Source organism: Catharus ustulatus, chromosome 4 (genome assembly GCF_009819885.2).
Source record: "Catharus ustulatus isolate bCatUst1 chromosome 4, bCatUst1.pri.v2, whole genome shotgun sequence".
NCBI lineage: Eukaryota > Metazoa > Chordata > Aves > Passeriformes > Turdidae > Catharus > Catharus ustulatus.
In genome coordinates this window covers 57,557,337-57,581,540 of record NC_046224.1, presented here as the reverse complement: position 1 = coordinate 57,581,540, position 24,204 = coordinate 57,557,337, and the positions used below count along the sequence as shown (strand labels likewise).

The following is a 24,204-nucleotide window of genomic DNA, read 5'->3' as shown; positions in this document are numbered from 1 at the left end:
TGGCTGATTAGGGTTCAGATTGGAGCAGTCAGCCTGAAGTCACCTTCTCTTTTCCTGTCCATACCACATATCCTATAATGAGCTTTCCTGTTTGGTGCCTGTCAGACTTGTTCACATCAGCATGGTCTTGTGTCTCCTTTTAGCCTTTCAGCCTACAGTTTGTCTATTGTTCCTTGGTATTTGAGAGTTTGTGGGTCTAGTGGTTTTTCTGTTTCTGTGAACTTCTCAGTATTCTGGTGAATTTTGTTTACTAATGAAAGTTTAGAAGGACCGGTTAATAGCTGTTGTAAATTCTCGGCAAATCATGTTGAAATAGCACCCCTTTTGCAAGAGCTATAAATGCCTTAAAATTACTGACAGAGAGTCTGCATAAATATTTTTAGAAAACCAGACAACTACAGGATTGGTGTCAGAAGGGCTGATCTAGTGCAGTAAAACAGATTGATGTGCCTTCAGCGTGCTCTATGCACCACTGCCTCATGTTACATGTTCCTGTATTCCATTCTGCTGGCATTCAGGTGATTGCTGAATGATTGCAGGGGGAATCAGGTCAGCAGAGCAGGCTAAAGAAACTGTGCCTTTTGTACAGGTGGATCAGAGGAGAGGCTGCCAGGCTGTGTAGTTTACTCCATGAAGGACAAAAGGCTTTGTTAACATTCCATTTCTTCGTGTTGCCAACACCTGCCAGATGTACAGAATTCTTTTTATCATTAAACTCAGGACTATTTAAGACACTTGTGTCAGATTTCTGAGTCATTCACGTGCTGTTGGTTCTGCACAAGGGTGAGTTTGTATGGCATTTTGAGGTGCTGGAGGAGACCACTGGCAATCGTACATTAATGTAAGGTACTTTCCATAGGAAATTAATTCCTGAGTCAGTTCAGGCTTGCTGTGTCATATCCCAGTTCATTATATGGGATTCCTCTTTCACCACAACAAACTATTTGTTTCCATACAGCTACTGTAAAATAACTTCTTTTATATCCTTCATTCGTTTTGGGCCAAAACTCATTTTCTGAAGGTTTAAACACTGAAAAGTTGTCTTTGCTAAATGTGAGTAGTTTGGAAGATAGCTGGCCAGCAATGGTTAATACTCTACATTATGATGCTCACTTTTACTATTTCCTCTGTGTGGCACAGTTTAAGAAGGATTGGTATAATATATTGGTTTTTAATACTCTGCATTGGGAAGAACACTGTCTTTTCATCAGGCTGGTTGCTGAGGGAAAACAAACAAATGTTTCCAGAATCAAATCTCAAATATTCATTTCACCAACATGGAAACTAAAAAGCAGAGTGATTAAATGTCTTGTCAGAGAGTACAAATCTGTGGCAAAGCAGGAAGAGATGTAGTATCATTCTCTAATATTAATTATGAAAACATGTTGCCTCTCCTAGTTGTGGATTTTAAGTATTAGTCATACAAAAGCCCAGAAGTTAATAGTCATGTCCAAGTGATTAATGATCTGTGCTTCAAGTCTCTCAAATAGCAGCCAATGGAAAGAGTTCATGTAACTATTTAAACATTTGCTGGGGCAGGGGGAGAATGGTATTTTTCATTTACAGCATCTGACTGTTCTCTGCTATGTTTTGTTTTCCTCACAGGTTTTCTCACTTAGTGGTATCCCCAGACTTTTACAGCTCCTTGAGGTTCAGAATGAAGACATTCAGCGGGCAGCGTGTGGTGCTCTGAGAAACTTGGTGTTTGAGGACAATGACAACAAACTGGAGGTGTCAGAGCAGAAAGGGATCCCACTCCTGCTCCGCCTGCTGCGGCACACCAGGGACATAGAGACTAAGAAGCAAATCACAGGTAGTGTTTTCTCTGCAGTCAAGCATGAAGTGCTTTAAGTAGTGCAAAAGCTTTCAGGGAGAGGTACATGATTGTTTGCTTAAGCCTGTGTTTAGTGACTAAATACAAAAACATTGTCACCAACTCCAAGCAATTCCAGTAGGGTAAAATTCCAAGGTCCTTACTCAAGACCAGTCTTTCAGTCAATAACAAGAGATTAGGAGCTGCAACCTCCCCTCTTAAAACTTCTTCAGAAGTTAAGTGAGTCTGCTTGCAGGAAGCTTAAAGTCCTTGATATTCCAGAAAAGAAAGTCAGACACCCTAGGGGTGCCTGGGACCATAATTAATGCCTGCTACTTACACAGAAGCTCAGCTTCTATTTTTTGACTCTGTGCTGAGAGTGCCTACTGGGAGTTCCTTGTTGAAGACTATCACCCAGAACTGTCATGTGCCATGGACAGAAAGTGGTTCTATTCCCCACCAACTCCACTGCCCCAGATTCCTATTTCATCCCTGCAGCCCCACGTGTCTATAGCATGTCACTTGGAATTCCATTGCTTGTGACCCACATTCTTTCTAATAAGCATGCAAAGGAAGAACAGGCTTATATTTTATAAATGGAAAACATGAAAAAATTAATGGGGATTTATTTCAAATTATCTTTAAGGACACCAGGAACAAAATCTAGGAAGACAACAGTGTGTGAAAAGATACTAAAGTTGTCAAGCAGCCCTGTCCTGAAGCAAAAACATGTCAGGACCTTCTGTAATTCTGCATTCTTTAAAGTATTTGAAATACTCTGCTCCCTAAGCTGGAGAACAAAGCTTTGTATTGTTGGCTCTTTTTTAGCCAAGTTCTGCAACTCTACAACATTAAAATGTTTTAGAGTTTTTCACACACATGGGTTGCAGAATTAGGTCACAAAGTAATTTACTGTATAGTGCCTTAACTCTCAGTGCTGTTACAGACCAGTGAGGGAAGCAGCGAAAATGGTGGTGGAGTGGCCAGAAAACCAATGCTCTTTCCTTGGTAGCAGTTTCATAATTTTGACAAAAATGTTGACTGTACCTGATAACTCGCATGTATATTGTGAATATCACTGTCTTCCTTGTAACCAATGTGGAAATGGATAAAGGGAGATCCTCTTTCAGCAATTGCTGCTGTCACTGAACATGAATATTTATTCACAAAACAAAGAAGAGACAAAAAAATATTTGTGCCAAGCAGGATGATGTCGTTTGTGTAAAGCAAAATATTGTTATGTGCTTTCATGCCTATCAGTTGCAAAGGATAGCTTTAATAATACACCAAGAGAGAAGTATTCCTTCCTTTGTTCAAGACCAAATGTGCAGCCAGGAGAAAATGCACTGGGTATCTTAGTGAAAATGCCACTGGGGCATACTTTTTGCCATCACTTCAACAATTCTTCCAGCTCCCTAGCAAGCTATAAGGAGCCTACAAGAGCAAAGGGCAGTCTGGATAAATGAAATTCACCTCTTTGATTGCCTTTGACTTCATACAGGACTAGTGGAATATCATATCCATGCAAGCAATCTCTGAAGTGCGCGCTTCCAGGAAAAGGTGAATGTGAGACATTTGGTCTTAGACCAGTCAGCGCCAGAAGTCCATTTGTCTTTCCACATCATGCATATTACTTGCCTATTTTGACTGTAAATTAGGGACTTCTAAATGTATGGCATCATATTCAGCTAAATGTCTTTCCCCATAAGAGATTAGTCGAATCATCTTGGTACCTGATAATACCTCATTGAACTGAAGTGAAAGACTCGTGGCCAAGGATTGAATTATGAAATATTAATTCATAAAGATGTCTAAGCTCAGCAGAGGGAAGTTTTTTGTTTCTACTGCTGTTTGGGAAGCATGGTACCAAAGGACTCCACTTGACAAAACTATACAAAGATAAGGAAGTTTTAGGAGAGAAAGGAGTTAAAACTCTGAGTCAGAAGTCTTCTGATACTGTGCTTCATTACCTGTCTGAAATATAGTACTTGTGTGCATGAGATAAGTAAATCTCGGCCTTAGAAGCTTATCTTTAAAGGTCACTGGTTTATTAGGACCATCAGTGTTAATACAGACAAGCACTTGCTTAACATTAATCCATATTTTATCTTATGTTCTCAAAAAATACTTTGATGGCCTGTATCTTCTTCAAGACCCATGCTTAGAAATACAGACTGAGCCCAGTCATGCACTGTGCCTTGTGTTGTGCAGTGAAAGGACCGAGAGCAGCCAAAGTGTGTGGAGATAAATGCTGATTACAGAACATGCTATGACTGCCTCACAGTCTATGAACACACAAAAAACACCAAACCACTGCTCCCAACAAAGCAGCTTTGTGCTGATGCAGGGGTTTGAAAGCTGCTGGGGACCAGTGTGCCTAATGCCCCTGTGCAGAAAAGAGCTGCCCAGTTTCTTTGCAATTTCTGTGCTCGTACGATCTCTTCACAGGGGGAATCAGACTTGCCCAAGATCACTGAATTTCACTGAATTTGCTAGTTTCACAAAAGCATTGATGCAGATGAAGTAAACAGAAGCTTTGTCCTTTCTTTGTCATACAAGCTACTTAAAAATCTAAGGAAAGGAGTGAGGTTTCTCCTAAATTGTAGGAGAGGATGTCATTTGGAGACAGCGCAGGACCTAAGACAGGATTGGAGTTTTGTAGTATTTGGAGAGCATACCAAGAAACAGAAAGTAAAATGGCTGTGGCATGAAAGAACTAAAATATTTTTGCTTTTGAAGGTAAGCCAGATGGGCCTCCAGGGAGTAGCTAACCTCCTGATCTTGTTATCGTGCAGCATAAATATAAGAAATGAAAGACAGTTTTTCCTGCGGGGAAGATTACAGCACAAGCAGAACTGTCATTAAAAGAAATGTAAATTCAAAAGCAGACCCCACCCATTTTTCCAAATAACCATCTAAGGGAAAACTATGCTCCTAAGAATATAGCATAGGTGCAAGGAAACAATCCACTCCTAAAGACATTTTCTATGTGCACAAATTCATCCACACCCAGAATACCACTGAGAGAATCCTTCTGAGCCCAGAGACAGTGCCTGGGGGTAAAGGTAGGTTTTTTGTCGGGAATTTACTGTGAGAGCAGTATCTCAAATTCTCTTCTGACAGTTCTAAGTGTCTGCCTGTAATTCCGAATGTATTTGTTCTTTTTAAAAGTATATTCTGTCCTTGTGCCATTTCTTGCATTTGTGCCCTTCTGTGTTAACCTGCTTCGCTTACCAATGCCCTTTGGACTGCTTGTCTGATTTCCTGTAAGCCTTACCTATCCTTCAGAAAAGTACATTCTTCTTTTATCCCCTGATTCAGAGGCTGAAGAGCTGATCCCAGAAGAAGCAATGGGCTGCTTCTGGCTGGCTTTTGTTTTGATTTTACTGTTGCTCACAATACCTGAAATTAAATTCAAAGTGTAAGGAGATACAAAAGAAACATTTTGCTGTTGTTGTTGTGAGCTGATGAAAGGAACATTCACTAATACTGTGCCAGTGTGTAGACGAGGAGGTCTGTGAAACTTAGAGCAGCAAACTGGAAGAACAATGAATGTCTTTGTAGTTAAAAGCAGAAATACGTGTCATTTTCCAGTGGAAGAGTACTTTAAAAAGAATTGTTGTCTGTTGGAATAGAACACAATGGAACCTGATAAGTTCTACAAGATTTTATTTGAAATTTGTTTCGAAGATTGCGAATAGATGAGGTTTGTAGCATTACTTTATGATTTGTTTAATGATTAATGTCTAGACAATAGCAGCCAACCAGTGTTAACAGCTTTTCCTCTTAGGAGAAATTTTGGTATCAGATGTTAGAGAAACTTGGTAGTGGGCATCTCCTGTCTTCCCACAGGTTTCCTAAACCCTCTGCACCTCCCACCTATCCCTTTTGTGAATTTGTTTTCCCCTAGCTTGTGCTGCTTTGGTAACAGAGAAGGTAATTGTGGCAGACGGCAATGCAGAGCCATGGAAAATGGCACTTCCTGGCTGGGCATTAGACTGACTATGTAAGAGATTTTACTTCATTCACATGGATAACTGTGCCCCCTTTTCTGCCCTGTTTCCATGTCCCTGAATCAGGGCTGGCAAACACTTAAAAATTCCTTCTGCTTCTCTTCAGATTATCAGCGCCAGGCAGGCTCTTCCCTCATTAACATCAAGGGCTATGAGATTAAGTCTTTCAAAGTCCTGAGGAATCTTTCTGCCTCTCTGAGTTTATTGTGGATATTACAGGTTTGTTGTGGAATCTGTCCTCCAATGACCAGCTGAAGCACCTGTTGGTTAGAGAAGCCCTGCAAACCCTGACTGAAGCTGTCCTCATCCCCTACTCAGGCTGGCCAGACAGAGATTACCCAAAATCAAGTGTTCTGCCCGACCCTGATATCTTCTACAATGCCACAGGATGCCTGAGGTGAGCACTCCATCTACAACTACCCAAAGCAATAGTGATGAAAAAACAGGTCTGCACAATTATTTCTGCATAAATACACAGAGTTCATCTCAAGCCACAATCACTTCTCTAAGACATCAATAGATGACTTAAAAAGGGGACAGTGGTACCTACAAGCACATAAAAGTGTTCTGTTTCCAGCTGCTACCAAAGATGCTTATTTGAATATACTGTAATCTGTGCCTAAACTGAATAGAAAGTGATTCAGATTAAACTAGGGAAAAGCTATTTTTTAAACCACAGTAAGCCCTGTCCAGCCTTTTGCACATGTTCAAGCAAGTTGCACCATGGGGCGGAGGAATAGATTTATAGTTGTGTATTTAGTGTACTGCAATCTGCTAATTGACTCATGGACACAGCAGCAGTTACTATAGATAAACACCAAAGGCCTCAGAGAGCACACCCCTAAGTGGCTGAAGTATAAGAATCACATCTTCAATAAAAACACCTTTAACAGTCTATAAAATGGGGGCCCTTTGAGAGTTCAAAGTCATTGCACATTAAGTAAGTTTACACATATAAAAAATGCACAAAAGGACATCGTTTGAACTGACTAAGGAGTAATGTATGACTGCAAAGGCATGCCCTGAGGTTTAAACTCCTCAAGGAATTGAGTCTGGAGTTTGGAGGCTGGGAAACTGCCTATTTTGCGTCACACATACCTGCTATGCTGACATCCTATAGCAGAGTAGTTGTATGTGTATGGCATTGATTTTTCCTGTGCTGACAGCTCTGTATCTGACTCATGTGGTTTCAGAAGACAAATTAATTGTAAGCTATACAAAATACTCAACAATAATCACCTTTTTCTGCAGGAACTCCTGTCAGCCCACTAGCTACTAATTAACTTCATCCCCAACTAATAATTAACTTTTATTTACTCTGATGACTCAAAAACAAATACAAAGAAACATTAACCACCCATAATAAAACCTATCTAGCTAATGCATGGTGCTGTTGTCTAGGAAATGAAGGAAGTTGTCTTTTTTCCTATTAATTAGCCCAAGCTGCATTTGTGCAGAAACCAGTCTGGCTGCTCCTCTCTTGGTGTTTGGACTCTGGAATTTTCTCTTCCCTATGAGGCAGCCAATGAGGGTACAGATCATTCTTGGGTTTAGCTTGTTGTTGCTCTTCCTGAGTTTGTTTCAGCAGATTGACACAACTTTTAATGTGACAAATAAGGTATAACAGTACCTGAGTTCTTTTAAATGGAAGTAGATTCCTGGGTTAACCTTACTCTGGACACAAAGGCAGTGCTTGGGGCTGTTCCAGCGTTGCTGTGAGCTCTCCAGCCTTAATTAAAAGTCTCTAAAACTGCCCTTATGTAGGTGCTTAAGGATACATTACCTATTTTAAAAATATTATTCCATATTTTCAGTCTATATTATAGTCCTCCTCATTTTTAAGAGCTTCAACACTAAAAATTAGAAATAGGAAAAGAAGGGCTTGAAAATTCCCAGCTAGAGATGATCTGCAGGATTGCTGCATACTTTCTAGTACAGAGTCATTTTTAATAAGGCTTACCCATTTGTACAGGCTAAACAGCTGAGATTTTTAAGACTAATCAGTTTGCATCTCTTCTCTGGAAACTGACTCCCCTCCCAGATTCGGTCACTAGAAGTATTCCTTCTAGTGTCATTCCTTAATGACAAAAGATCTCTGCATCAATAAAAAGAAGAGCACATCACGGAGCAATAAAAAGTGTGCACTGAGGGAATGATGTTACTTATGAATATGTTGAAAGAGTCTACTTGTTTGCCAGAATATAAACCTGTAATTAGTCCTCCCTTTTGTAATGCTAACATGTTTGTTGGGCATGTTGATAAAGTCTATAGCCTGCAGCTTCTATTAGAGGGTAAAAATAGTACTTTGAAGTGCAATACATTATGCATAGTACTGTACTTAGTTACAGGAGAATTCCAGAACTTCTTTTCAAAAATTTCCATACAACTGTTGACTGAAAGGGACAACCACAGCCCAAACCCAATACTAACATCTGGTGGGGGCATATGCACTGCACCACACCATTACCAAATTACAAATTAAAGCTTCCTTCATCCTCTTTGAGAAAGAAGCAGCAGGAGAAGTGAATCCACATCTAGCAGATAATATTGCAGGTACTTCCAAGCACTGGAATGAGTGCATGACCAGACCAGTCCCTAGTTATTGCCAGAAGTATTGTGGGGTCCTGAATATCGGCGCCTGTGTATGCAGTGTATGCAGTCACTGATAAGGAAGTCTGACATTACAAGGATTTGTCAGTCCCATTCTCTAGGTCTGTGTTTTGTCTTAAAACCCTGTGAGAAGCAAGGCTTTACAGAAACCACAAACTTCATGTAACAAAAAGAAGCTGTGTGCACCACGGAATTCTGCATTGGCAGCTAAGTAATAGTGTTGTTTAGTTGTGAATTATGATGAAAAGCACTCTGCCTTGAGCCACAGAGCAAGCCAAATCAACAGACTTCACTGGTTGCCTGACAGTAGCTGAAAAAGTAAAATTGATGTATTAAACTATCTAGAGGAGTGTTACAGATATTTGTAGACAAGTCCTGTAGGATTTTAAAGGTAAAGTCACTTTTTCTTGGCCTGAAAGTCCTACACATAAAAGTTCTGCTTCCAGTTCCAATACAAAGGATAAAAATCTTCAAGATAATTTCCCCATACTCCTCTGAGTCTGAGAGGATAAGATCCCAGCAGCATATAGAATCCATGTTTTTGAATATTATTTATACACATGTGAACCTCTGGCATGACTTTTCCACTGAAAAGAAGGCTTAGTGGAAGGCTGTTTGTACCACACCTTGAAAGCTGATAATAAACTGGTTCAATTTTTATCTTTAAATACCTTTTCCCAGAACTTCTGCAATGCTGGACTTTCCCAAATTTATACACAATTACCACATTTTCCCCTGCAAACATTTAAGTGCTGAAACTGCTGTAGCTGACTACAGAGACTTCCTTTTTAACTGCCCTGTGACTGAAGCATCCTGTCCCGCTATGTGTTCTAGGTTTTCAAAACTTTCTAGACAACTATTTCTAGGATAGTCAGCTAACCTTCTTTTTTTCAGTCAGTAAGTAAAAATCATCCTTCCTTTTTCATTATTATTTTTCACAGTTTGTCTGTCCCAGTTTCTGTCTGAGCTTCTTGTGAATTACACAGTGAGCCACAAGGACAGTGGAAAGCTGTATTTGGAGGAAATTCTATCATTGCACTTGAGCCCAGGAGGCTGCATAAACATCTGCTTCCATTTACTCTGGAGAGAAGAGAAGCCAAAGCTCTCCCCGTGTGTTGAAAAGCTTGGACTCATAATGGCAGCTTCTAAGAGAGAACGTAAAACAAATGACTGATGATAATAAGTCTTTGAACCAAGGCCTCTTGCATAGCATTGCCATTCCTTTAAGATTATTTCCATCCTTCTTATCTCCTCTTGCCTCCTCTTCAGTTTATCTGCTCCCCCAATTCCTGAAAGGAATTCTGTTACTTCCAAGACGCAGCTTGAAGCCTGGCACATCTGGTTACTAAGTACATCCCAGATACCTTTCCCCGCTTCGTGACTTTTTGAACTGTGCAAGGCATGAAGGGAAAAGAATTTTCCAAAATGTTGTCTGGTAATTGAATTAAATTCACATTACCAGTTCTTGCAGAATGAGTCCCAGGAGCAAAATCCTTCTTTTTATCAGTTACTGGACCATTCACAGCAGTTCAAGAACCTTTTCCAACAGTCAGTGCATGACTCAGTGTTGGCTTAGAGGGAGTATCCCTTTCATTTCGGTGCCATTTATCAGCTAATTGAACATTTATTATCATCGTTCTGTTTCTTTCAAAGTCACTGCTTGGTTTTACTGTGTTGAATGTCTTTGTATTTACCTCAGAACTCTGGAATAAAATAGTATTTCCCAACAGGAAATTAGCTGTTCATCGCCACATGCCACAGGACTGTGGGCAAAGAGCTCTTTTGATTATAGATGTAGTTGCACCATGCATGGGTGCAGGAGGGGACAGAAGCAGCAAATGCAAGATGAGATAAATGAGGCGTGTAGACAGATAGAGTGCATCCACATCAGCAAATGGCACAGTTTGAGCCTGTCACCAGGACGACCACAGCTAAGAATGCCAGAAGTCAGGGATTTTTCATAGGGAGGAGCTGCCAGATTGTAAATTCTGAGTCATTTAGAGGACAGCATTCCCACCAGCAGCAATCTCCCTAAGGCAATGTTATCCTTATGTTGCAAGCACTGAGTATTTCAGGGCCTCCTGGAACTCCACTACAATAAAGTCCAGCTCCTGAGCTCAGAGGCATTTCAGTTGTCAGGAGCCTCAAATCTTAGGAAGGCAAGATGAAGTCAGTTCTGAAATTCTCGGAGCAAAATGTCTCCATTGTTTAAAAAAACACATTTAAATTTACATTTCTGTGATGCTTCTCAGAAATATTTTTTTTTAAATCTATCTAATAACATTTTTATCTCCTGGAATTTCTTAAGCTTCAATCAGCTAACAAATTTAAGCAGTCAGCTAACATTTTGCCTGAAATACTCTTCTCTGACCCTGTTTTGAGTGAGGTGGTTGCAGCAGTGTTTGGATGAGTGGGAGAGCAGGAGCTCTTCCCTTCCCAGTCCATGTTGCCATGCTGAGGAAGCAGGGAAAGGTGGAGAAAGGAGTAACCATGTGTATACAGGCGTGCACATGGACACACACTGATATCTGTCTGTGGATGAGCATCAACTTCTTGATGAAACAGAGCCCAGTAATTAATTTCCCTTGCAGACCAGGACACTGCCCCTAATTCAGGCTCTTCTCTGCCTCCTGAGCTATAAAAGCTCTTTACTTGACTCTGTTCATGATGACAGCAAGGCCAGGGCATGGCCTCTCCTTGCAAAAGCATTCAGCAGCATCAGTTGTAAAAAGTTGAGGAAATTTTAGAAAATGTACTGGGACAAAACAAAACACTGCATCAGCTGAAGTGCCTTTGGTGAGGGAAATTCCACACTTATCTTTGGCAGTATTTTTAGTCTGTGCACCCCAGAAGCTATTTTAGTTATGCACCAGGAGGGCTGTAACATGTAACACTTCTGTCAGCATAAGCATAGAAGAGGGTGACATGCCTTGAATGTGACATATATAGGTAAAATTAAATTCCAAAGGGATTTCTATAGTAGGCCATGTTGTGAGATCTGAATATTGATTCTGTGATATATAATTCCATTAGAGAATGAATGAGAGACATCATACATAAAGACATCATTAACATCATGACCTAAAGTAAAATTGTAATTTCAGTGCTTAGTATTTAATCTGAATATGTACTTCCCAGAGGAAAAAAATAGAGTAGAAGTGAAATGAGAGTGTATAAAATACTACCTCCGTTTTACAGTCATAAGCCACAAGAAAGTTTAAACCTTACTGGCTTTGTCATTAATAAAATTGTAAACATTGTAATTTTTGGTGGGCAAAGTAAGCTTGCAAAATAAGCAACCTGAAACTATCTAAAGGAACATGTCCCTCTGTGTTTTCATGGATGCTAAGACTGGGTAATATTTAATGTCATTTCAAACAAAGAAGCTTGAATGTGCAGTCTTTTGTCCAGCAAAGCTGCAGGAGTAAAAAAAAGTAAGGCTTGGATTTAATTCCAGTATTCACAATTCAGACTTTATTAAGTTGTAAAAATAATGATACCCCAAAATCATAAGTGTTGTTTCTTCTGTGAAAATCAGTAGCTTGTTTAGAGCCAAGCAGCTTCAAGCAGCAAGTGTATGTTTGGTTTTTCAAGAGGTTTTAAATCAGTTTTATCATTCATTTGCAAGTTATACTTGGTTTACTACAAAGCACAGCAAATGTTGCATGAAAGAGTGGGTGTTTGCATGTGAATGTGGAGATGTTGCTGAAACTCTCAGATCATGTGCCTGCTGATAGGTCATCTTGGATCAAGAACCAGCTCAGTGTAAGTAAATTAACTCTAAAGGACATCTGTGTGCATGGAAATTTTTACAAGTATCTCTCTTCTGATATTTTCGCCACCCTAAATATTAAAATTATAACTGAAAATGGAATAGCGAAAAGAAGTCCAAGGGGGTTTTTTTGACTGCTTAAAAAGGATTAACTCAACTTCCAGATGAAAATTTGAGTCAGGTCTTACCTTATCTGTCCAAACACAGCAGTCTGTTTCCCTGGAGTATTTCTTTTTGTCTGGGAATGAAAGTTTTATCTGGAAGAGGCTCAGATTGTCTTACACCTCTGAAGAAAAGAAGCAGTCAAGCTGAACTTCAGTATCTTTAAGATTTAGCTGGAAAAGTTTGTCAGAGGAGTACAAGAAGATACCTTTGACTAAATCTCTTCTCCCCAACACTTTCTTTCCTGCACAGAAACATGAGCTCTGCTGGCCCAGAAGGAAGGAAGAAGATGAGAGAATGTGAGGGCTTAATTGATTCTCTTGTGTATTATATCCAAGGAGCTATTGCAGACCATGAGCCCAATGACAAGGTACTCTTTGAGATGAAAAGTGTTTGCCTAGGGGAAATTGCCAAGTGAACATTTTTCTGTTTTTGTTTAGAAATCAGTGTTCAGAAACAGCTGTGATGTAACTGCAAAAATTTTTTCCAGGGCTTTTAAAACTGACACCAAAGGTGAAAGTCCAGTAAGAAGCTTTTTGAAGTGTTTTTATCCTGCAATCTAAAAGAATAGTATAATTTAGCACTGGGAAAACAATTTCAGAATCACTAGAGAGAAAGGTAGAAATTTCTGTCTTAGTTTTTTTAAAAAGTGAGATAAAACCACAGCTTTCAGAAATACTGAAACACAGAAGAGTCAGATGTTGCCTTTTTGTTGTCTCAAGGTCCTAGCTAGCTAGAAGCCTAAAAAATTAATCTGGTTGTCTGCTGTATATTTAATGCTACATACCCCTTAGGAGATGAAGAACCTATATCTCTTTGGGTGGCAGTGTGATTAAGGAGCTCGCATCATTTAGAACTAATTTTCCTAGGTTTTTTAAGAAAAAAGAAAGCTCCACTTTTTTCCTTGCTGCCTAACCTAAGCCAGTAACTACAAGGACATGCTCACCTCCAGATGCCAGTTTCTCTCACTCTTTCTCCCACCACTGAGTGCAGGTGAACCCTGAACACAGACTCTTGGAGTAGAGGCTTTTCTTTCAGCTGGGTGAAGCTGGGTGAGAAGAGCAGCTGTCACTTAGGTTAGCTGCAGCCTGTGAGGCACTTCTGGTGGGCCTGCTATAACTCGTGCTGTATAGTGGTAATTACTGCACATTTATAGCTCTGTTCTAGGATTAGTTACTTGAGCTTCCCATCTCCCTGTATCCAGTGCCATTAGCTTCAGGGAGAATCCAGCACATTACACGTGTGCCAGTAGCTCCCTGCTGCATTTTGTCTTAAAACCACTCATTCCTTTTTGACTTCCAAAAAAGGAGGACTGGTAACAAAGCTATCTGTCACTAGACTCATCACACCAAAATTGTAGATCTCATCTTAGCAATTTTCAGGAAGGAATGTCGTATTTTAAAAAGCATTCTACCACAGAAAAATGCTTCCTCCTTGGGGAAGATAAAAAGCTTTCCTCTTGCTGATGCTATAGTGAGGTGTGTACATGATCATCTTTACTCCTAAGCCCTTAAACATTTCTTGGCACCCTTCTGGCCTGTGTCAAGTAGCACTCGCCCAAACAATTCCCAGGCACAGTTCAGGAATTATAATGTCCCAGAACCTTTTCCAGCAGGCACAAACCCCATTCTGAATGCAGTCCCCTGTGCCAGCTGGCCTCTGTGCTCGGGAACATCCCAGGACATGTTTCATTTATCAGTGTAAAGGCATGAAGCCTGGCTCTTCCATGAGGCGTTAGAAACACTACAGTCAATTACTGAAGATCCAGAAATGAAATCTTCTCCCATGTCTATACAAGTCCCTTCAATACATGCCAAAGCTTTCAATTTCTGTTCTTTTTATTATTTTAGGCCACAGAGAACTGTGTGTGCATTCTTCACAATCTTTCTTACCAACTAGAGATAGAGCTCCCTGAGAGCTATGCACAGAGCATGTATATGCAAAGAAGAAATATTTCTAACAATGATAAAACACCAGGCTGTTTTGGAACACGGAGCAGAAAAGTGAAAGAGGTAAAGTACATGATTAGTTACATCTCATTTGGTTAATAACCTGTAGCAACCTCTAGGGAATAAGGCTGATATCTCATTAAAAGTTTGATGTGTCTGGTAGGGTGACAATTCCTTGCCCCAAAAGTGCAAATTTATTGATAGTCCTTCTTGACACCAATTCTCTCATTCAGCTGCTGCTGATGACAGTGACATAGCAAATGTTTTGTTAGTTGAGGAATACCCTACTGGATGGACTGGCCACTATCTTTAAATACCGAATTTTTGCACATGTTTATTTGAGCTCAGAACTTGACAGTCTCCAAATAACCTGGTCAGAGAGAGTTACAAAACTGCTAGTTCAGTTTGTGATGCATTTAGCTATAGAGGTCACTGTTTCTAAAGGGTTGATCTGTTTACATGTTTAGAAGCTGCAGGACACCCCTCTACCTGAGGAAAAGAGCAGTCCCAAAGGTGTTGAATCACTCTGGCATTCTACACTGATTAGGATATACCTCTCCTTAATAGCAAAGAGTACCAGAAACTACACCCAGGAAGCATCCCTGGGAGCTCTTCAGAACCTCACAGCTGGCACTGGACCAGTAAGTCAGCTTTTTTTCCTTTTCTTCTCATTTAGTTCTTGATGTGAATGCATAGAGTTCAGGATTGCAGTGCAGCTGAGCCCAGATAACCACTGACAAGTCACTGGCTCAATGGCATGGTGAAGGAAAATGAAGAACATTGAAGGCAAAGACATAACCAGCAGTGCAGCTTTTCCTTGCTTGGCACATCATGGGGTCTGCTTCTTCTCCCTGTTTGTACATCTCCATGTGTGGAGTTTGCTAATTCATTGCACAATCAGGGATGAGCAGATGTGAAAAGCACTAAAAATGTCATTTTGTGTAAGATAGTCCTGTTGTGAGAGGAGGGCTCTGGCACAACAGCAGATCAATTGTGTTGAAGAAACTAATGATACCTGTCTGAGGAACTAGCCAAAGAGCACCTGGGAGAAAGAGGGCTTGAAACTCCTTATATATCACCTTCCTGTTGCAACTCATGTAGCTCTGGCTTAAAACTATTGCCAATATGCTTGAACTGGTGCAGAGAACTGGCTGTGTGTGGCTTTTTCTGAGGCTGTGCATTCATGGTAATGACACAGAGCTGCCTCTCCACAGATGCCATTCGCAGTGGCCCGGACTGTTGTTCAAAAGGCAAATGGCCTCCCAGGCATCCGAGCTATGCTGCACGTCAGCCAGCCTGCAGTGAAGAAAACAGCGGTCTCACTGCTCAGGAACCTGTCTCGAAACACCTCCCTGCAAAATGACATAGGTGAGCAAAGACCTAAGAGAGCTTGCTCTGCTCTCTTCACGTTAAAGTTTCATGCTTTGAAAAAAAAAATTGAAATGTGCAAAAAAACCCTGATCTGTGAGTGTTGTAGATTTTCCACCAGATAGTTGCAGTCACTGCGCAGGGCTTAAAACAGAGTTTCCCCTAAACAACATTTTTAATTGGGTATTCCTCTTCAGATACTTCCATTTGTGTTAGTTTCAAAAATACACAATTGAAGTAAAGTCTACACATATTTAGAGAGGGAGTTTTTCTTCTGCTTAAAATAGGGTAAAGGAAGGTGAGTGCTGAGTTCTGTGCTGTCACAGCTGCATAATGCTTTGCAACAAATCACAGAACATCTCTAATTCTTCTAGCAAAGATCAGACTCTCTTTTATTAGACACAAAGCTTTAGAAGTTTGCAGCCCACACCATTTTACTACAAAATTTTTTTGAGAATGGAAGCTATAAGATGCTATAGAAAAAATAGTTCATTCTTTTTAAATTATCTCATTTCTAAATTTAAAGCCACTTCTATTCTGAGTATTCTCATTTCAATTTATTGTGTATTTCAGACTTTTTCCTACAGACAGGATAAAATGTATGCATATAATTTGTTGTCCTTTTTTGTGTTCCCACCAAGGGGGAAAGGGGAAATTCCAGGTATACAGATGGCCCATGGAGCAGATTAACCCCCAGAATTCTGCAGAATAGTCTCCTGGGCCTAGATTAATCCTTAGAGATCATTCCATATTAATGACAATATTGTAACATATCGGTGGGCTGATTTCAAAGGGATAATCCATATGGTGTTAACAATTAGAGGTGGTGAATCCCCCTGAAAGAGAAAAAATTAAATTGATAAGAAGTTGGGATTTTATCAGGAAAAAACAATTTATGAGAGTGTGGGAAAGACAGAATAGCACAACTTATCAAGCAAAATGAACCTCCATATCAAATGGAGATAAATTTAATATAAAACATCTCTTAAAAGGGAAGTGGCAGCCTGCAGCTGGCACATACCTGGTGAGTTCAGTCCAGCACATGAGCTATTAATGGAATGTGCATGAGGTAAGTTACAGGCTGTCCAGTGTAGTGAGGATGCAGCTTCACCTGAACTGTGGGGATGTAATGCAGGAAGGAAGCCACGAGTGTGTGGTGGGAGCACTCAGCTCCCTGATGAGGGAGAATGGGAGGAATAAGGTAAATCTGCACCTGTTGTGCTTGTCTCTCTTCTAACTTGCAGCCAGGGAAGTTCTGCCTGATCTGGTGTCAATCCTGCCCGAGTGTGTGCCAGGGTGTGACATTGCCTGTGAAACCACAGCGTCCATCTGCTACACCCTGTTCAACCTGACCCAGAGCAGCTCGCACAACGCCAGGCTGCTCCTCAGCGCCCACGGCCTGCCCAAGGTCATTGCCATCAGCATGAATGACAGGTAGGGAGCTCCACAAGTCTCACTCTTTCCCCAGGCAAAGAAGAAATTGCAGGCTCTGCCACCTGGGGAGAAAAAACGCTTTATCTCGAGGTACAGGACAGCCCAGACAAGTGATGTGAATAGAATTGCACTGATTGGGGAATACAGAAAGGTGTCTTACAACAGCTCTCCCATCCATAGCTAAATTCACCAGGTTCCAGCATTTTAAACAGCTCCTCTGAAGATAACTGCACAATATTATCTGTATTCTGATATATATGTAGTGACTGATCATCATATCTCATCTGTACCCAAAATGTCTGTCCATTGTAGCACAATGTTTATTGTAGCACAGCCCTGATAAACTTTAGCAATAAAGTGCTGAAGTTTATGTGAAGGTTAACATTTTATAGAACTTACAGTTCTGTACTTAAGAATAATATATTGCCATTTTAGAGAACAGATTCAAAATTTAATAATTCTTTAATACTGCATGTGCAATCAGTATTTACTCAAAAGATAATTTATGCTTTGTAAATATGAATAATTATTCCGTTTGCCTTGCTCTCTCTTGGCAAAATGAAAGAGGAAATCAGTATCAGTAAAGGAGGCCTCATGAGGCCGTTAATAGTTTAAATCCTAACTAACCAGAGATTTTACCTGCTGGAAAGATTTTTTCAAATGTTTGTTGTGCTGAGGGTATTTTCCTCTGCTGAAAATGCACAATATGACAGCTGCTCTAAGATGTAGGCTACAGAGCACTTGAAGAATGAGTGAAGCAGGGAGGCATGTTTCATTTATTTCAGTAATAAGGACAGCCTGAAACATGCTACAGTACCTAAAGGGTGGCAAACCAGCACTTAGGATAAAGAGAGATAAAACAAATGCTATGAGGTTACCTTTTCTGAAGTCTGTACATGCACTGTGATTATGATGCGGGAATTTAAATATGTTTTACCATTCTTTTTGCAAAATGGCAGCAATATGTTCAGCAAAGCCAGCAGGGCTGCTTCAGTCCTCCTCTACTCCCTGTGGTCACACACTGATCTCCACAGTGCTTACAAAAAGGTAAGCACAAATCAAAATAATCTGTTCTTTCAGACCTAGAACCCTTTCATTTGTCCTCTGTGGCCCTTAGCGTTCCTGTACATTTAAGAATTAACCTGTGATAGGATTCAAGTGGTCTCTGAATTTAGTTTTCTTATTTACTTGTATGTAAGCCTGCGTAAGTAATGCATGGCCTTAATTTTTGCTCATATGTTTTTATGTTCTCTCCCTCTGTGATTTTATATCTGCTGGCAAAGCTTATGAAAAGTGCTGCTGCCTGCCAGAAGTGTCAGGTGGTGAGGAGTGACGCAGAGTAGGTGACCATGCACACTGGCTGAACCAGCCTGGCACAGAGGAACTACAGTGCCAGCAAAAACAGAGGCAGGGCGAGGCAGCTTCCTGCTTTAAAACCAGAGCAGTTTTGTTCTCCTCGTTGTTTGCACGGCCTGGTAGCCCAGGTGTCAGACAAAACCTAGGGAAAGGTTTGGCAAACACTTAACTGCCACAGTCAGAGCAAACAAAAAATGACCAGCATGAGTCTGCCACAAACCAGTTTGGCTTTTTTGAAGCTCTGTGCCTGCTTTTTCAACAGACAGCTGAGTTAATTTCCACCTCCCTACCTTCACCCTGCATTGAAAACTGTTTTCAATCCTTGTGCGTTTGCAGTTTAGAATTTGTCACTTCAAATTCCCTATAACCTGTTCCAAGTTCTCAAGGAAGCTGTTAGCATTTATTTTTCAGCTGTTTCTCTTTGTAGATTTTTTTGGTTGAAATTTGCTCCAGAAAGGTTTCTTAGCATAAACTTTAACAGTGTTGCATCACACTCAACAGGTACTGCCCCACAACCCAGAAATCTGTGTTCAAGAATAAGGCTATGTGCCATATAAATTCTTAACTAGCTTTTTGTTATCTCTCTTTTTTTACAACTGCATTCCTGACTTTCCCATACAGCAATATCTCTGATGGCATGAATTTTATTAATTTACTGGTAGTTTTGGAAAGCCTGTAAGACACGTTTGTCAGACCTGATTGTAAAAAATGCTGATAAGTTGCTTTTCCTATGCAAATCAGATCCCCTAGAGACACCAGGTATGGCACTGGGAACTTCAGAACCTTCTAATGCCTTGACATTTTTGAAACTTTAGTCTGATAAACCACAGAAATCACTTGATCAAATCAAACTGATAAAATCCTGAGTCATTTTGGCATTGCCCTGTGTTCTTTGTTCTGACAGGGTTAATCTCAGCTAGGTTAATATCAGCTATTAGTCACCTAAAAGTTGGGAGCCTGAGCTACAACAGGCTGCTGGTAGAGTCAGTGGAGAGAGTTCAGCAATTCCAGTTATCCTCTCATCTAGCTTGGACTGAATGAGAACTGCCTGTTCTGTCTCTGTGACTGCACAGGACTCTGCCTAGACCCCGACCTGGCTCCTCATTCAGCTTTTAGGCAGCTAGACCCACTCTTCCCTTGCAGAATCAGCCCTGAAGATAATGAATTGTTCTGTCTCTCCCATTCCAAAGGCTGACTTTAAGAAGGCGGATTTCATCAACAGCCGGACCACAAAAGCCTATAACTCACTAAAGGACTGAATCAGAGCACCCCACCACGAAGACAGAGATCATGCAGCAGCTGATGTAACCATCTCCACACAGTTGGTGTTGCCATCACGAACCATGAAGCATCTCAGAAAAAAAGGGGCTGATTTTCTATAAAGATTTAGGTGGCCAGAGAGTAGCTTTTTTTGAATTTTTAATCCTAATCACCTTGTTGTTACTGTATATATCAATAGAAGAATAACCAAAGACAGATTCTCCAGGATGTCTGAGGTGAAGTTTCATCCAGATTTACCACAAGTCAGAGCTCCAGATGGCTGCCTTTGTTCCAGACAGAGGAGTTTGAAACACTGGTTGGCAGCAAATTCGTTTCAGACTGTTTTATACCAAAAGTTTTCTACAGTGGATAAGCATCAAGTGCACTGCTCAGAATTTAGTAGTTTTTCACTCTTTTGTTTCTTCACACAGCTAAATAAGAATCTCCAGACTCTATGAGTATGCACAAGAAGCTGTTTCACTACCTGCATTATAAAAGCACAAATGAAGTTAAAATTCCTATTTTTGTATTGTTTGTTTTCGTGGGCTCACTGGTTCTTAAGCCTCTTTCCTTTGAGATTTCATCAGCAACAGCAGCAAAATTGATTTTACATAGGTCTTATCATCCCTTGCTCCTCTCATCCTCCCTCATGTGGCTGTTGCATTTTACAGCTGTGTCCAGAAAGGATTTTAACTAGAACCATTAGGTTTAAGGCACTATGTTTTAGACACTTTGGTCTAAACTTAAGCTCATCATTCTTGGCTAGTTGATAGAGAAATTATTTGTGGGTAATTCAGTGATTATTTTAAGAAAATTGCAATTTCAAAACAATTCTGTTGATAATCTATATATAATAAAGAGAGTGGAGTCTTGCCTTTATTTTTGAAGTAAGTGACACACACAAGAGGCCGGGCTCTGTGCTGATTAAGGAATTAATCTGATCCTGCTTCATATTCTCTTACTTGAAATGATCATCCTCCCTGCAGCTATTACATGCAATGTGATAACTTTAGGACTATGCCTGCACATGTTGGAATCAGTAACAGGAGGGGAAAAAAATCCTGAGGACCTGAAGGCTCAGGTTTTCATGATACGATGCTTAAGATGGTAAAGAAGCACTTTAAAAAAACCCCATCTGCTACATTTTGTAAGTCAGATTTTTCTCAAAAAAAAAACAAACCAGGGGTTAGATTGTCCATTAAACCAGTAGGAAATTCTTATATAAATATTGGATTATCAGCAGACGTGATCTGGAATTACTCTTCTGAAATCAGGGGAGGTGAGCTACCTTTATGGCAATGGATGTTTTGTCATGTGTATTTACAACCCCTGCTGCTCCAACAGAGCCCATCCTGTACTCTCACTGCTGAACACTGTTCTTGTCCAGAAGGAGATCCAAAATCCTTGAAGTAGAGACCTCACAGGGGACGTCACCAGTCTCTGCATCTCAACACTCCTGGCTAAAGGTCTGGCTCCTAACAGAAATTTAGAACCAGCAGGTTGTACCACTGCACGGTGTCCAAACAAATTTCTGGATATCTGGGAGCTAAATTCTGCTGGCAGAGGCACATAGTTCTCCAAGGAGTCCCAGAAAGTCCCACACGTGCACACAGAACAGAACAGAACAGAACGTGCCCCGGGGAGGGAAGCAAACAACACTGCTTTCCTGTCACAGATTATTTTCAGAGGGCTGTTAGTCCTCCACATTTGCTTTGAATAACTCAAATCAAACACACTCCAGTAGGAGGTTTTAAAAATACTATTATTTTTTGTAAGATGTCATACTCAAAATACTGCAGGTCCAAAAACAACACAGGGAAAGGGAACTTACAGCACCGCATGTTGAGGGAATTGTTTTTATAACTTTTTCCAATATGATAGAAAACAGACAATTAAAATCCAACTTCCTCTTCTAACTTGTTAACCCAAGTCAGTCTGCTTGTGCCATGAAAGAATGAATACCAGGAAACCTGGACAGGTCTACTTTTACTGCCTAAAAGAACTGGTAAACTAATATAGAAAGAGTAAAGTTGAATACAGAGTAGCATAGGAGTGAAGAATTGCAGTCTAAAAGATCAAGAAGGAAGCTTTTAGAAATACTCATGCTTTTAGTTTTATTAAACTCACATGCTGTTTAAGAAACAAACAACGGTGCTGGGTACTTTTAAATATATGTGTACCTCTCAGTAAGATGTCCTTATAAAGGAAATGCAGAGTTTTTGGGTTGTTTCCATTGATGCAGTGATTTTAAAGATCTGTTTCATCCAAAATGAATCTATGATAGTGCCCCTTTAAAATCAAAACAGTGTTCAAAAGTCACAAAGAAATATCTCAGACCTGGCAGCAACATGAGAAACATGAGATACGCCTTTTTACAATTGATCTCCTATTTGTATGCAATCAAAAATTTTTCAGCAGGACTCCAAAGAAAACAAAGCAGAGAAATAATAAAGTGCTCTCTCTAATGCAAAAAATCTGTCTTTGGTCTTCTTGTTATTAGTGAACCTGCTTGGCTGGGATGCAGCAAATGTATTTTTAAGCCTTAGCCCTTCCTTCAAAAGAGAAAACTAATTTTTAAATTAAATCTGGGTATAGAGACTTGAACTTTCCTGTAACAGCACAGTGTTACTGAAGGCAAGCTGTGTAATGCTCCTGTTGGCATCACAGTCCTCCTGCAAGTAAGTTCTTTGTCTGGTTTTGCTGACCTGTCAAACCACCCAGAATCTGCTGTTTTCACCTCACTTTAATTGGTATTTGCTAGTAAACTTCACCATGGGCCACTGGAGGTCTCAAAAATAATTAGAATTATCTTCACCATAGTCTTGGACTAGGGAAATAGAATATTCCCACTTGATCTGTTCCTGAGAGGAGATAAGAAACCTTGAATTTAAGCATGCTGAGCAGTGCCCAAAGAATTTTTGGCTGAACAAGGAACTTACCCAGGTCCTGTTGTCTTGTGTCTTAACCACAATCCAGTACAACCATCTTTCATGGAATTGTTTCAGTAGAAACTCTTAAATAGTACAGATAATTTTCTAGTCGATTAAAGACATTGCCAGAGTAATTCCTTTCCTCATTTTATCTTCCTAACATATTTTCTACTGTCACTGCTCCTAAACATTAGTGCCTTTTCTTCTCCCTCCTTTCCTAAATAGAATTAAACTATGTAAAATATTGTATTATATTGTGCATGGGCATGGGGTTTGGGTTACTTGTCTGTTTTGTGGAGTTTTTCTTTTGAGAAAGAACATGCTCTCTATTAAGAGAGGTTCAACCTCCCCTTCTGGGCCCATAAAAGAACTTCAGGTGAAATGAGCTGGCACCATCAAAGGCCACACACAAGAACCCCAGCCGTCCCCTGGCCCCTGTTTAGCCTGGCAGTCCATGCCCACGGAAGCTGAGGGCAGTCAGGCTGCTTGTTTGGTTGGTTTTTTATATGCTACCATGCTTAGCCCTTAGGTTCCAGCCTGACAGAAGCATCAACATTTTCCTGTCTTTAGTTTTCAGGGCCGAAAAGCCCTACAGTGTCACTTCACAGCCCTCTTGGGGGATGCTTCATGAGCTAGCCTGATGAGCAGTCACACAGTGAATCATGTACAAGTTATGCAAAGTGTTGAGAACTCCGTGCTTCCCAAGCTATTCCAACTCCAGCAGCTGTTCTTCCATTCCTTTACTTAAACTGCTGCTGATTAAAATCTCACTTTACATTTCTAACTCATACTCCAGACCCATCCCAGGGGGAAGATAACACAACCTTAAGGCATCATCTGAAACAAAACTAAGATCTGGAAAAAGAAATCAGACTGGAGGAAATGCATATTTGAGCTCAACATCACAGCACACTAAAGACAAGCCCTGAAACATCAGATATTGGTGCAACCACGTGAGTTATGTCTGGCATATTGGTTTAGAAGTTGCACAGCCCGCTGGAAACCCAGCAGGGAGATTTGCTAAAAATATAAATACAAAAGACAAAAAGGGCTTTAGTGCAGACATTGTACACAGATCAGGAGTTTGCCTTTCTCTATAGGCTTACTTTGAATATATTAATAGGTTTGCATATAAAGGGGAAATAAATTCATTTTACCATTATTTTACCATGTTCAGAGCTAAAAACATGCTAAAATACGCATTCTGTGCATTGTAGGTTTAGGATCAGAAATTGGAATTTGCCTGCATCCTTCCTTCAGCTGCATCTTCCAGTGCCGTATGCGTGTGGCTGTAAATAATTCAAGTCTAGGAACTTGACATTTCTTTAACAATTTTCCAATTACTCAACCGAAGCTCCCGTTCTCTTATTTGTATCTTGTTATTCTTAGTCCTCTCTCAGAACCTAAATATGCAGATACAGAAAAGAGAAAGCAAGCATGTCCTGAGAGCTGCAATTCAGAGACAATCCTGCAAATACCTCCACGGTATTGGAGGTTTCTGAAGAAGCCCCTGGTCACAGAGCAACCCAGAAACAGA

At 40.3% G+C, this 24,204-nt stretch overlaps 1 protein-coding gene across 1 annotated transcript in view; it reads left to right on the top strand.

Moving 5' to 3' along the window:
* The window catches only part of LOC116995878 (plakophilin-2-like), a 35,461-nt gene extending 15,399 nt beyond the window's left edge, over nt 1–20,062 (top strand). Inside the window, 9 exon segments of the mRNA XM_033058957.1 lie at nt 1,606–1,813; nt 6,046–6,223; nt 12,623–12,740; nt 14,221–14,382; nt 14,787–14,960; nt 15,534–15,687; nt 16,932–17,121; nt 18,081–18,168; nt 19,668–20,062. Of these exon segments, the coding sequence (XP_032914848.1) occupies nt 1,606–1,813; nt 6,046–6,223; nt 12,623–12,740; nt 14,221–14,382; nt 14,787–14,960; nt 15,534–15,687; nt 16,932–17,121; nt 18,081–18,168; nt 19,668–19,736 (1,341 nt within the window). The 3' untranslated portion in view covers nt 19,737–20,062.
* The last annotated feature ends 4,142 nt before the right edge of the window (nt 20,063–24,204 follow it).